Raw genomic sequence first — 13,782 nt, forward strand, 5'->3', positions numbered from 1 at the left:
GAAAAACCATGTGTTGGGTACCTGGTTCTGAGCCTTAGGATTTAACCAATAGATTTTCTTCCTCTTAATTTCATACACTGTCACATGAAAACTTTTAGAAGGACAAATGAAGACCAAAAGTACAAAGGGACACGAAGAGACAGTGAATCCACACTGACAAGCAACAGACAGACAAGCTGTGCTTCCAAAGGAAAGCGCATCCCATCACTTCCTCATTTGCAGCCAAAATAATCCAAGATCCGAGGTGCTGCATGCATAGGTGGGTGTGAGATGAACAGATTTTAATAACACAGATTTATGTCACTGTGGTTCAGCTCCTTCTACCCAGTGCCAGCTCTGGGCCAAGCAGGCACATCTGGTGAGGAGCTGTGGCTTCAGCTGTGGGGCTGCCTTTGGCTTTCAGCCTGTCTGTGTTGGCCATTCCCTGCCGTGGCTGCTCCCAGAGCCAGGAAATCTTTGTAAAAATACTATAGCTTATAAAGAATCCAGAGATTGGTATATAAAATATATTTACTTCCTGTTTTCTTAGGGCAAGAAGATCCATAGCATTTAATTATCAGAGTCCCAGAGAGAGTACAACAGGGCAGGTGTAGAGGGGTGGGTTCCTGTGTTAGTTCTTCAGCTCTGCAACTGCATCACTTCACTGAGGGACCCCTTAGCATTTCACAAGTCCCCCCAGCCTCTCAGCACCATCAAGGCATCAGACATTGGTCTCCAAAGTCATGTTGTCTCCACCTGAGTTATTTCAAACCTTTTCCTTCATTCTGCAGGTCTACCAAATAACCCTGGAAACCATTTCCAAACATAAAAAGAACCAGGTCCTGATGGGCAACAGGTTGAACAAGAGCCTGCAGTGCACACTTGCGGCAAAGAAAGCCAACAGCATCCTGGGCTGCATTGGGCAGAGCTGTGCCAGCAGGTCCAGGGAGGTGATGTTTCCTCTCTTCTCAGCATGAGAGAGACACTCCTGCAGTGCTGTCCTGTCCTGGGCTCCTCAAGACAAGAGAGATATGGACATACTTGAGTAAATCCAGTGAAAGGCCATGAAGATGATTAAGGGATTGTGGTAGCTGGCATGAAGAGAGTGTGAAAGAGCTGTGGTTGCACAGCCTGGAGAAGAAAAGGCTCAGGGGATCTTATAAAGATAGAGCCAGATGCTTCTCAGTGGAGCCCAGTGACAGGATGAGAGAGGCAACAGGCACAAACTGAAATATGGGAAATTCCATTAAAAAATGTGAAAAAACCTTTTTTACTGTGAAAGGAGATAAACCTGGGATGGCATTCCCATGGCAAATTGTGGAGTCAGCATCCTTGGAGCTATTCAGAATCCACCTGGACATGGCTGTGAGCAACTTGCTCCAGCTGACCCTGCTGAGAGCAGGGCAGGCAGACAAAGGGATCCCCACAGCTTCCTGCAGGACTTGTTCCCATTTAACTTCAAGGCAGTGACTCCACGAGCCAGGCCACGCAAAACACTGGTTTATATGTAGAAAACTCTGCCACAGGCACTTATCCATAAGGATAATGAACCTGAAATAGCTTGTCAATAGTAGCCTCCCCTTCTGTACTGCAGAAAACCCCCAATATTTTAAAATAATCTGTGTTCACATTAACTGCACCGATATTGGGTGCATTTTACAGGCAGTAGGTGGCACAAAAGAGACAGTTTTGGCAGAACCCCAGGCTCCCTGCCGGGTGTTGGACATTTTTGAGCTCAGCCCCTGCAGAGCCCCAGCCGTAGGTGCCTCGCAGGGACACAGAGCCGAGTTTTGGTGGGACATCTTGGGCTGGAGAGCATTTTGCTGGCTCTGAACAGAGTGGTTTGCAGCTCAGGATGCACAGGGCACCCGAATCCCCAAACGAGAATGGACTCACTGCCCAGCCCTGCAGGAGCAGCCACCCACCAGAGGATGATGAGCCAGTGGGATCCCAGCCAGAGCCCTGAGGAGCTGATCATGGGAAAGCAGAAGACAGAAGAATGACAGTCGGCACAGAGGGTGATCCCAGTTCCCACACTCTTGAGTAAGCTGGACAGTTAGAAAACATCAGTAATTTTCCTGGATTTTTTTTAAGGGGTTTCTGAATTTCAAAGGAAAAGCTGCTTTTCCACTTTATAATTTTTTTTAAGAAGTTAATTTTTTAAAAAATAAAATTGTACTTAAACAATTTTTTAAGATTGGATTTTTTAATGAAGAATCCCTAACTTTTTTTCCCAGCATGAAAACTTATTGCAAGGAAAAAATCTTTTGGTGAATAGCCTATTTTTCAATGAAAATATATTCCACTTTCTTTTTTACTACCTCTTTTTACAAAGGGGATGTTACTTTAGGCTTTATTTGGGCATTAATTTCTTAAGACCTCACAATTTTCTTTTTTACATTACTAGAAAATTCTTAGTTCAACATTAAGAAATACTGCCTAAAAGAGAAACTGCTGTCAAAGATTTTCTGTTCCTGCTACTGTCAGATGAGATACAGTTTTTTTAGCGTTTATTTTAACCTCTCTTGTATAGAAGATCTATTGTATTTATGGCCTCAAATAATGGAGGGACTTTCTGTGACTGCGTGTGGATTTATTTACTGTACACCTAAGGGGAATTGGTGTACACAGAGGAGGCAAAAAACTTTCCTTGACTTAAAACAAGGAAATCAGTTAGCAAAGTCTGTAGAAAAAAAAAAATTAAATATGTCTAGAAATCAACTTTACTGAAGGTTAAAACACACATATTCTTGTCCCAAAGTTCTGTTTTTGAAAAACACAAGATTTTAAAAGCACCAAAACTCAGACTCAAGAATCCTAGAGTGGTAATGCCTTTTGGTGATCATCAAGTTTCACAGTGCAGTCACTCAGCTTTGTAGCATTGGGGTTTTTTTATGCTGGGTTTAAACAACATAGATTTAAAGTATCCTCATCAAACTTCACAAATACATGCAAATATAAAAGTATTACCCTTTGGAAGCAAAAGCCCTGTCAGAATTCCTACCTCTCTTTTGTCTGGCGCTGGGACTGGAATTCCTGTTTTTATTATTAGATGCTTCCACGTTTGATGTCTCAGATTTGTTTTCATATATACTTGATGACTTCCTGCTATACCTTGGGACAAAAGAAATACAAAAATAGTAACGTTTCTGATTAGCATCTAATAAAGCACTGAGTACTAGTCATTCTTTTTTACCCTAAGACATGGAAGCCTAAGGAACAAAGGGCTGGTTTTAAAATGCTGTGTGCTATAAAAGTCTGCATCTGTGCAGGCATGTATGGTGGAAAAAAGCTGTCCTGCCTCCTCTCCACACCACACCACACAGTGAGGGATGTGCTTTGTCAGAGTAGAGAAGGGAAAAATGGAGGAATAAGCTGGTTGTCTGCACAAGCTCTCTTTGCAAGTGCAACAGATTTGGCAGGTTGGAGTGGGAAGCCAGGTAAGCAAAGATAACCCTGATTTTCCATCCTTTGCAGCATAAATACATTTGTCTCCAGGAGAGAAATGGACACTGAATGGTCATGTAGAGGTCATGCCATGCATAGAGCAACATATAAATTCTATTGGCTTCCCCAACTTCTGTTTCTTCTACTCCTTGAAAACATGAATCCCAGTGGGATATCCCTGTCTGCAACTGAATCACAAATGGAAGGATCTACCTTGACAGATCTGCCCAGGTACCAGCCTTGGATCTGTAATGGGAAGGACACTTCCATCCCAGGTTTGTAGGATATTCATGCTGCAAAGTTTTCTTGTGGTTCTTATCCTCATTGTTTTGCAAATGTCTGGTGGTTTAATTTGGGTGTTTGACTGTTATCTTTGGCAGATGACAGTTACATATTTCATTGTATCTACACATTTGAAATACTCTTTGCCAAAGTGCTTGTTATTGACATATATCAGCTGCTTAATTAAACTGCTGGTTACAATCAACACATGAACTGCTACACTTATTCACAGCGTTTGTTCTGCTGTAAGGGAAGGTCCAAGATATCATTAAAAACTTTAAAACATTTTAAATACCAGAGATCTGTAAATACCTTTTCTAAATATAAGGCAGTCCAGGACTAATTGTTTTGCATTTGAACTTCTGACCTGTTTCTGATGGAATCTTAGCAAGGTCTGTTACCTCTTGTACTAAATCAAAATGTGATTTTGCAGCCCAATGTCAGGTACAAAATGGGGCTCAAGATAAATATGGGAACAAATCCAAAGCACACTCGCATTTCCTTATTATTTTTCCTCTGCTCCTTCCCAGCTAGGCTGGGATAACCGTGAAACATGCAGCTGACAGAGTTAAAGATTTACAGCTGTGAGAAAGACACCAAGAGAACACACGAGCATTTCTGAAACAGCATCTGCAGCCAAATTCCAAGGGTTTGTGTTTATCCATGTTCACAGGATATTTTTACATGGATGTATGACTGCATCAGTCATTTCCAACAGAGCAGATAGTTAAGTAGTTAGAACAATAGTCTATTTAAGTTTCATATGTTTAAATAGATTAGAAAACAATACAAAGGGAGCATTTCATTATCAATGAAATGCAGCAGCCATTCCTTGAGAGAGATACAGCAGCAATGGATACCACAGGGTGTCTTATTTCAGGATTAAGCAGTGAAACTTTGTGGAAGAATTTGGACAGTGAGAATTGAAAAAGATTGAACAGGACTTAGGGACACTCAATAACTGCCTGGATTAAGGACACTGGCTCTAAGTGTCCCTTTTGCCAGCACCTCAGCTCCAATCCCAAGTCAGGCCTGCCCTATCTCATGGAATTGCAGTCCCAAGTGATGTGTGTTTATATAAACAGTAAAGAGGATAGTCTTTGTCATGGGACAGATACTGCTCGGGGAGTGGAAAGCGTCCCACAAACAGATTTCCCCAATGTCACAGCAGAGGTTTGACAATTCCCAGCAAACAGCAGAGTCACTGTCACACAAGGGCAACCCAGGAGTAGGTGTCTATTGGCTAGATAAAATGTCAATGATTAATTAGCCTCCATCTGCTGGCAGAGCACTGATGGTCCTGGCTGCTCTTTAGCAATGCTGTCTCCAATAGCCTCCAGCACCTTTCACAACTGGGGCTGTCTGGTCATGTCAGTCAGGAACACAGACTGTGCCCACATGGTGGCTATCACAGTCCTGCCTCTTCCTTCCCCTCCTTGCCTCCACCCAGCATCCCAAAACAGGCTGCAGAAATGGCTCCACAGTCTGAGGAATTTTGGATCCACCATTTCACATCAATGAGTGCAAAGGCAGCTTGGTGCTGCAATTCCTCTGCTCTCGCTTCTCTTGGAGATATGTAATACAGATAATGGGACACCCTGAACTTCACAGCTCAGAGCATTATTTTTTCATGAAGACTCACTGTATTCTTCTTGTTCCATTCATAATCTGGAATCTGGAGTAGGAGCACCTGACCTCTCCTTCTCTGGCACAGTTGGCAGAGTGAGGACAACAAACACTTCATTTTTCCTTTGGTTTAGTCCATTCTCAGCCAAATAGCTGATAACATGGCCTTTCTTCCTGGAGTTAATTCATTTTCTATTGACACATTTGTCTATAATTTCTGCTCTGGAAAAATCTCATTTTAAGAGCCTTGTAAGGACACACACCTGAATTCTTTTGAAACATTTTTGTGATTGCACTTCATATCTTACTGGAATAATTTTCTCCTATTCCCAAGGTGGTTCTGCTGGAAGATTTCAACCCTCAAACCCTAAACAAAGCAAATTAACCAAGCGTAGAGAAAACATGGTGCAGGTTTAATAGCATTACATCTGTTTAATATTTCTGGCATTGAGTTGTACAACTCTCAAAGGCTGGCTGTGTTACCTGGGATCTCATCTTTTGGTTGATCCTGCTAAAATTGTACAGTGATATCCCATGCCAACTTACATTAAACTTGCCCAGCAATTGGGTCATTACAAAAACTTGCTAACAGCTCCATTTAACATCCTGGAAATATTCCAATATGTTTTGTCTAAACTTGAGCTAATCTTTTAAATTAATTCTGCATTGTGATGTTAGTTCTCTCTTGAGCAAAACCTTTATCTGTATTTATATATTTTTAAAGAATTTGAAGACTGTCAAGTAAGTTCATATCCAGGAAGCTAAACACAAATCCTAAGAATTTATGTACTGCAAAATCCCAAAGGCAAGACAAAACATGGCCCTGAAATGCCAAGGCAGCTGTAGTTACCTGCTGGCATTGGAGGAATCCATTGGTGCATGATACACGCTCTCAGTGATTCTTTGGTGCAGTTGACTTGCTTCTGTTAAAGAAAAAGTAAAAAGAAATTGCTCCAAATTGTGTAAGTTGCTTAAGGTGGGGGAGAGAAACAGGAGAGGAGAGGTTTTGAGTGCCACTGCAATCAAAATGAAATACTTGTACTTGAAGAGGAAGGCATATTAAGATCTTAATGACACCTTTTACCTCACCAAACAACTCTTCTACTCATAATTTTTCACCGCAGAAGAGATTTCTTCCCGTACTACCTTCTCTTTGCTCTGTACCTCTTACTAGCTAACTGCATGATATGGCCCTAGAGAATGGACATAATGGCTTTTTTTCCCAGAATACAAGTTCTGTGGCTCACAGCTTTTTCTGGATTTAGCAACACGTCCATCAGTCCTTTTGCATACTCAGCCCTGTGGTAGAATATATCCCCATCTCTCTGCAGAATGTTTTTACTCAGCATGCTGGACAAACAGTAATCAGAAAATGTTATTCATATGCCCCTTGTTCACTCTTTTTGCAGGGCTGAAAGGTAGCAACAGACTTGTACTTTGTCCAGTAAATGCTGAGTGAAGAAAAATTACAAGAAAGTTGCTGACAGCCTGGATTTCAGACAGGATAGTCAGACACTTGAGAAGTGAGGAAGCAATGGAAGGAACTGCTTAAAATTCCCAGACTGCTGAGATCCCTAGGCTATTTCACTCTGAAAGAAGATGAACCTCCTACCAATGAAGGAGAAGTGACAAGGGGACAGGGGCAGCACTGAAAGATGAAACTCAAATAAGTCCTTTGTTGGTGGGGGAGAAATGCACATGCTGGGTAGGGAGTCGGAAGTAGCTCCATTTCTGGGTTTGGCAACTGATTCACAGCCTTACACAAATCCCTTAAGCTGCATCAGTAATTTCTTTGCCTGCAAGAGACAGCTGGGTTATTTGGGATTGATGGATCAAGGTGGTACCCAAGCCTTGTTAGCATTCCATGCTCACTGCAGTATGTGACAGGGCTGTGTGCACCGAGCTTTTGGACACGAGTGACCCACATGTTAAACTATTTATCACACACCTTTGGCCACCTTCTCTGCCCTTCACTCATCCATCTCATCTGGTTCCTGCCAACATTCCAACCCCCTGTGCAACTTCTAACAACAGTCATTAAAAACAGCCACACAAACAAATATATCTCCTCTTCCTTCTCCCACTGCAATGCACAGTTGTAAAAATATCCAGTCTTGGATTAAGGCCTCTTCTTTCGTGAGTCATTAGAAATAGAAACTTTAAAACCACAGGACAAAGCATGTGCTTCCTGACATCAGTATTGTAATACGGGTTTTGATTCATGTGATCATTTGGGGAAACACAATGGGAAGAGTTGCAATAGCATATGAGATATAATTTGTACCCTCTGACTGCTGTTCTGCTGGATTGACAATGAAGGAAAGCTTGACTTTACCCATAGAGTAGAATGAAAGTCATCCATGGATGTTCTCAAGACCAGACTGAATAAAGTCTTGAGTAACCTTGTCTGACCAATAACTGACTGGGCTTTGAGCAGGACCTTGGACTGTGATGTCCTGAGGTCCCTTGAAACCTGAAATATTCTAGAATCGTATGATCTTAGGACACAACAATAAAGAACATCAAAATATAAATGCCTCAAAAAACTTTCAGTCTTGATTCCTGCATTATTTTTCTCTGGAAAATGCAAAGTAACTCAAGCTAATAGGTCTTGTATGTTATAAAGATTTCACAAATGCTTCATTTCCTTTGCCTACAAAACACAAATGTAGGACTAGCACTCTATCCTATTAAATATGTACATTTTCTCCATTAGCAAGTCTTCTGTGGTAGCCTAAGTAACACTAGCTTTTATACTTCAGAAGCAAATATTACAAACCATGTCAGAAAGCCTCTAGAGCCAGTCCTGAATCTGCACTAACAAGAATCTTAAGGTCTTTCCTCAGCAGTTCCTGATGAATTGATCACAGTAAAACTCAGAATAAAAAGGAGAAAGGATTAAGACAAGATCAGCTACAAAAGACCAGAGTAGTAAGCATCGTAAATAAGTATATTGTTATGGGATGGATTCAGTTGCTGAGGCTAATGTGCATAATTGTTTCCTTCTACCTAAGGAGGCTGTAAGAACTCATTGTCTTTGTGAAACAGACAATTAAAATAGAGGTGACCTCTAAAGTTAAAGCACAGACACAGGTTTCCACCTTGGACAAAGTCTGCTTAGGAATTTGAAGGATGTGGGTGGAGAGGCTTTGCTGGCCTTGCTTTAAAGAGAGATGAGTGTCTGAGAAAAGCAGAAAATGACACACAACAAGGTGAGAAGCAGTGCCAAGATCCAGGAAATGTCTGTAGTGGACACAGGTGTGAGTATTTTTGTCCTAAGAGAATAAATAGAATGGCATCTATGATAGCTATCATCATTATGCTCTTTTACCATCTGAAATAACCTGACTGAATTTTGTCTGTCTGGGATTCAGTATTTTATATTAAACAGGGTGTCATTATTTCAGGTACTTATGAGGCTTCAACCATTCATGGTGTTGAACACATCACAAACCACCTTCATGGTGACATCTCTGTGAGAGAGGGAAATGTCATTAACCATGTTTTACAGGGAGGTCACTAAGATGGAAAGATGGGAAAACTGACATTTAGAACATAAGGTGGGTGACTATATTTAAAACAAAAACCCTCAGAGCCCAAACAAAAGAAAGCAAACAGTAGGACAGAGGAGCAGTTGTTGTGTCCAGTCACGGATGTGGAAGGAGACTTTTTGATCCAGGTCTTGTGAGCAGGCACAGAGTGAGACTGGGATTTCATCTCCTCACATGCTGATGTAAAAGGATACTTCTAGAGCTGTGGCTTGAGAGGGACAACAGGAGAAAACCATGTTCCTCAGACTAGCTGTGAACGGAATAGTTATCCATGTAGTTTCTAAAAATCCAATGAACTTTCTTTGACCAGGACAGGGGTTTAAATCCCAGTAATGCTGCAACTTCCCAGCTGGTCCTTGCTGGCTTCACCAGTGGTACTGGCTGACACTGTGACCCATCCCAGCCCCAAGCTGTCACACACAGCCACAGAAGGAAGGACACATTCCCAGATGCTGCTCTGTGTGCCCTACCTCTGCATGCTTCCAGCTGTCCTGTCAGGACCTTGCGAATCTCTGAAATCCAGGTGTTCTTCAGCTCAACAGAAGATGCCTGAGAACAGAAGAGGACAAGGCAAAGCAGATCCAATTAAAACATGTGGGCAGTCCTGACCTACATTGCCTGTCAAATTTGCCAAGGATTGGAACACTGTGGCCAGCTTTGAGCAAAGCAGAAGATGCTCCTAAGGATGGAAAAGTTACCACAAATCTAAAGACCTGCCCTTGCTTTTGTGTCCAGCATTCCAAGAAATTTCCCGTTAATTTATTTCTTCTTTTAGCCAAAATCATGACCATTTACACAATAAATTGGCCACTTCAGTGCCTCAATGAATGAAGTACACAACAATGAAGCTTTCAATGGCTATTGTTTCTGGCATGTACAGGACAGTAAAAACTTCTTAAAAACATTCTTAAAAACAATTCAATTGAAAGGAAGCATAGTCCTTGGAAACAAAACAAATTGTCATTACCTGGATGATATAGACTTCTTCTCTGCCATTATACCAGATCTCAAACTTCTTGTTATCCCCTTTTACATTTTCTGTAATGCCCACAGTGCTCATCTGTTTCAAAATGGAAAAGAAGAAGCTGGAATCTGGAAAATGTCAATAGTCTTTAAACTCAGTCATCTGAGAAGCATTTTTAGAAGGCTGCATTCACTTCTGCACCTTGGGGAGTCATTAAAAATAAAATTCAGAACATGTTATTTCTCAATATCTAATTTGTCATTTGTCTTTTTGATTGCTAAAGGGAAAAAGAGTGTTCAAAATTAACCCAAGCTAATGTCTGATCATTAATTTATCCTCTTTTTTTTATTGCTTAAACTGTGGATCAGTTTTCAACCCCATCCTGGCTCTTGTTCACCTTGAAAAGTTTTCAGTTTTAGGAAGACTGTTTTTTCACTTGCCATCACTGACCTGTTGAGGTGGGAGAGAAATAAGGATGGAGCAGGGATTTGTGAGATTTAATGACTAATCTGCAAACCCAGACAACACAAAAAACCAGAAGAAAATAATTCTCTACTTCTTAAATGAAAAGCTCTTAATCACAATTTTGAAGTTCCGCTGCTACTAACCAGTTTCTCATCTTCTTCCTGTATTTGTTCCCACCTCTTGCTCTCATTCACCTCAGAACTGATTTAAAGATTTAGACAGTGTTATGCTACCATTCCTTTTATCTCCACAGAAAGAAACATGAAATGTTTATATGAATTGGTTCAAGCCCTGAACCAGGTTCTGTTACAATTCCTGTCTCAGTACCCTGTAATAAGTCTGGAATGTTACACTTGATCTCTGTTAGGTGGCTAAAGTCACAAATGTCACACCGATGTGCTTAGAGGGAAAATGTGGCCTACTTGTGATTCCCAACTTAAAATGTCCTGACGCATACCTGGAAATTTCACTTCTGCAAATAAAAGGGCAATTCTACTGCAATTCTACTGATTCATCTGTAGCTATTACTGTCACAGAATATATCTGCTCAACTGTGTCCATAGTAAAAGTTGCAGTGGAACTGCACTTGGAGGATACCCACAGGCAGGACGCTGAGAGATGCAGGTCCATGCAGTCTGGCTTCTCTTGATGGGATGCTGGGCAAGAACATTTGCAACTTGATAGAAGCTGCAGCCTTTGCAACTTGATACAAGTTGCCCATTTGCGACAAGTTGCAAAGAACAAGGTTCACATCTCGAGTTGCAGGACACATGGCTTGGTCTGTCTCCAGCCCAAAACTAAACAGTAGTTGTCATTTACTCAGGGGTGCAAGATAGCTCCAGATATGTGCACCTTCTTCAAATCTCCTCATGGAAACACTCTTGTCTTGTGAGAGCACCAGACTTCTTTCCCTCCCCCACCATTACTGCATTACCTTTAATGAATTTTTAAAGCTGTATGAGGCTGTCTTCTCATGGCCATCAGTGTTTTCCTCTCGTTTCTTGCAGAAAAGTAGCATCTTTGTGTAGAGGAAGAGGTGTCTCTGCATTGGTTTGAATCTAGCCAAGTCCTTCACCTTGTTGTGCCCTTTCTTGTGGTCAGTCCATACATTGAAGGAACCCTGCATCAACAGCTTGCCAAGCTCACTGACATCCCCCTGGCAAGCAAGGAAAAGAGAGAGCACACATCACATTCAAACCAGGGTAGTCCCAGGCATAATTCATTCCTCTGGTGGTGTTTAAGATTCCAGGCAGAGGCATCCCTAGCATTGGAGAGTGCACATGTCCCCTTGCTACTTGCTAAACCTGTGTGGTTTCTTCATATAACCATTAACTCACTTGGTTCCGTGTCCGTAATTCCCAGTTTGTCTCCCCACTCATAGTTAGCATCTAAGATCTGTCTCTGGATCTCTTTGCATGTGACACACATGCTGTCCCCTCTGGTCACCTCAGAGGAAGTTTATTCTGACAAAAAGTGGGTTTCAAGGCTCCTGACTTCAAGGCAATAGGAAAGCACAGTGCAGTCCAGTACCCAAACAAAGGCTTTGATTCTGGAAGATCCAGTTTCAGTTTCCACTCTTGTACAAGCTTCCTCCATCCCTGGGCAAAACCTTGAAAGAGCTTAGATGCCTGAAGTCACAGATCAGTGCCCAGAGGTATGTAGGTATGTAATTCCCTCCTGTTGCAAATAGTCTTTACAAGCTTTGTCAATAGTTCCTTGGCTCACCATCTGCAAATTATGCAATGCTGCACAGCCCAGGGCAAAGAGGGAGTGAATGCACCATGGAGCCATAAAAGTACCTGAGGGAGAGTGAAACTAGGCAGGAACCAGAGCTTTCTAAATTAAAGCCCTTGTTTGAAGACCCCTGATGGGTAAATACTTCAACCAATATAAATATTTAGCCCAGATGCCACCAGAACAGTTTTATGTTAAGAGAGGGGCAATGTGTGGATAGAGGACATGGCAATATCTATGTGGTAATGGGATCCAACAAATAATGGTAATCATAATTATCTTAACAGCAAGTTTTCCTAGGAGTGCTTTGTATAATAAGTTGAGGGAACAAGCCCAGTGCATTGTTAAAGTACTTATTTTCAACATTTGCATGCTCTGTTGATTATAAGTTGAAGACATTGGCTCCAAGAGGGAATGTCTAATTTCTTATACTAAGAATTGCAACCTGTTCTCCCTCTCCCTCCCCCTCCTCTACCCTACATTCAACTGCAAAACCAGAGCTTTATTAGGTACTTATACACTCTATATCAGGGTACTATTAGATGATCCAAATCATTCAAATACCTCCACAATTTAGATAAGTCTGTCAGCTCTAATATATAAAACTGGATCTTTCTTTGTGGGTGTTTGTATTCACAACTGCATGCAGCTATAAACTGCAAGCCTGTGAAAAGTACATTGATTACTGAGATCCAGAATACAGATTCTCCAACTTTGAATCTGGGATTGGGATAATAGTGAGTGAAGTGAGAGGCTGCCAAAGCAGGGAGAAAGAGACAGACAGGGATGGCAGCCTGCAGCAATCCCACAGGAGATTTTGACCATGAGCCCACGAGCACTGGGCTCTCTTCAGTGTAGGCAGCAAAAAGGGGGACATTTTTGGTCATTTCTGCTAGTGGACAGTCATATTTTATCCTAAAGGAAGTTTATTTAAAAGGGAGGATTTGATTGCTATCTAAAATATAAATATTCCCTGTTAGAACAATAAATAGTGTCCCACGTTTATGGAAGATGAGAGATACATATGATAACTTGTAAGAATCTCTCCCCATAACTCATGGACAAACTACCCAGGCCAGACTGTGTACAAATGTTAGGATGACAGTAGGAAACACAAGTAAAACTTCTGCTCTGCAAGTTTTATCCTACTTTTTTTGTGGTTTTGCCTAAAAATAAAAAAAATTACACCAAACCAACCCCAGACTTACACATTAGCAATTTCTTATACAAGAGTTCAGCTTCTCAAATCTGCATGTGCACAAGTCCAAGAAACAGAATATCCTATGCAATTAGGAGCATTCATCAGCTGTCACAAAACCTGCTTCCCTACTGGCATCATATCCCACTCTGAAAGGTGTTCCAGGCAACTATTTCTATCACAGCTGTGTGGAAAAGTCTCCATAAGATAGCGTGTGGTTTCATCAGCTATGGGAGGTGTTTATTTGGCACCACAGCTGAGCACCTGGGACAGGTGGAACAGGGAGAAGAAATTATTGGGTGTATCTTCTTTCACACTTTCACCCCATTTAATAAGAATGTAACAAATCATCTCAGGAACGCTGTCAGCATTGGGTTAAACAGTGACCATGTCCCACTTTGCCATGTTTTTCAGTTCAGCTAAGAAAGCAGAGACAAAAATCTAGTACTTGGAGCTACTTTTTGGCATTTCGTGAAAGGCTGGAAAATTCAAAAGTAAAATTTGAAAAGGAACAGGAATATTCTGTTGAATTCCTG

General features: G+C 41.5%; 1 protein-coding gene across 9 annotated transcripts in view; it reads right to left on the bottom strand.

Annotated features, from left to right (window-relative positions):
- MCF2L2 (MCF.2 cell line derived transforming sequence-like 2) overlaps positions 1–13,782 on the bottom strand; it is a 155,583-nt gene that overhangs the window by 16,686 nt on the left and 125,115 nt on the right. For all 9 annotated transcript variants that reach the window (XM_085069129.1, XM_085069128.1, XM_085069127.1 and 6 more), the window contains 5 exons: positions 11,249–11,470; positions 9,853–9,945; positions 9,356–9,434; positions 6,185–6,257; positions 2,984–3,093 (listed from right to left, as the gene is read on the bottom strand). In XM_085069129.1, coding sequence (XP_084925255.1) covers positions 2,984–3,093; positions 6,185–6,257; positions 9,356–9,434; positions 9,853–9,945; positions 11,249–11,470 — 577 coding nt within the window. The remainder of the gene's footprint in view (positions 1–2,983; positions 3,094–6,184; positions 6,258–9,355; positions 9,435–9,852; positions 9,946–11,248; positions 11,471–13,782) is intronic.

This window comes from Lichenostomus cassidix, chromosome 9 (genome assembly GCF_008360975.1).
Source record: "Lichenostomus cassidix isolate B80296 chromosome 9, HeHo_3.0, whole genome shotgun sequence".
Taxonomy (NCBI): domain Eukaryota; kingdom Metazoa; phylum Chordata; class Aves; order Passeriformes; family Meliphagidae; genus Lichenostomus; species Lichenostomus cassidix.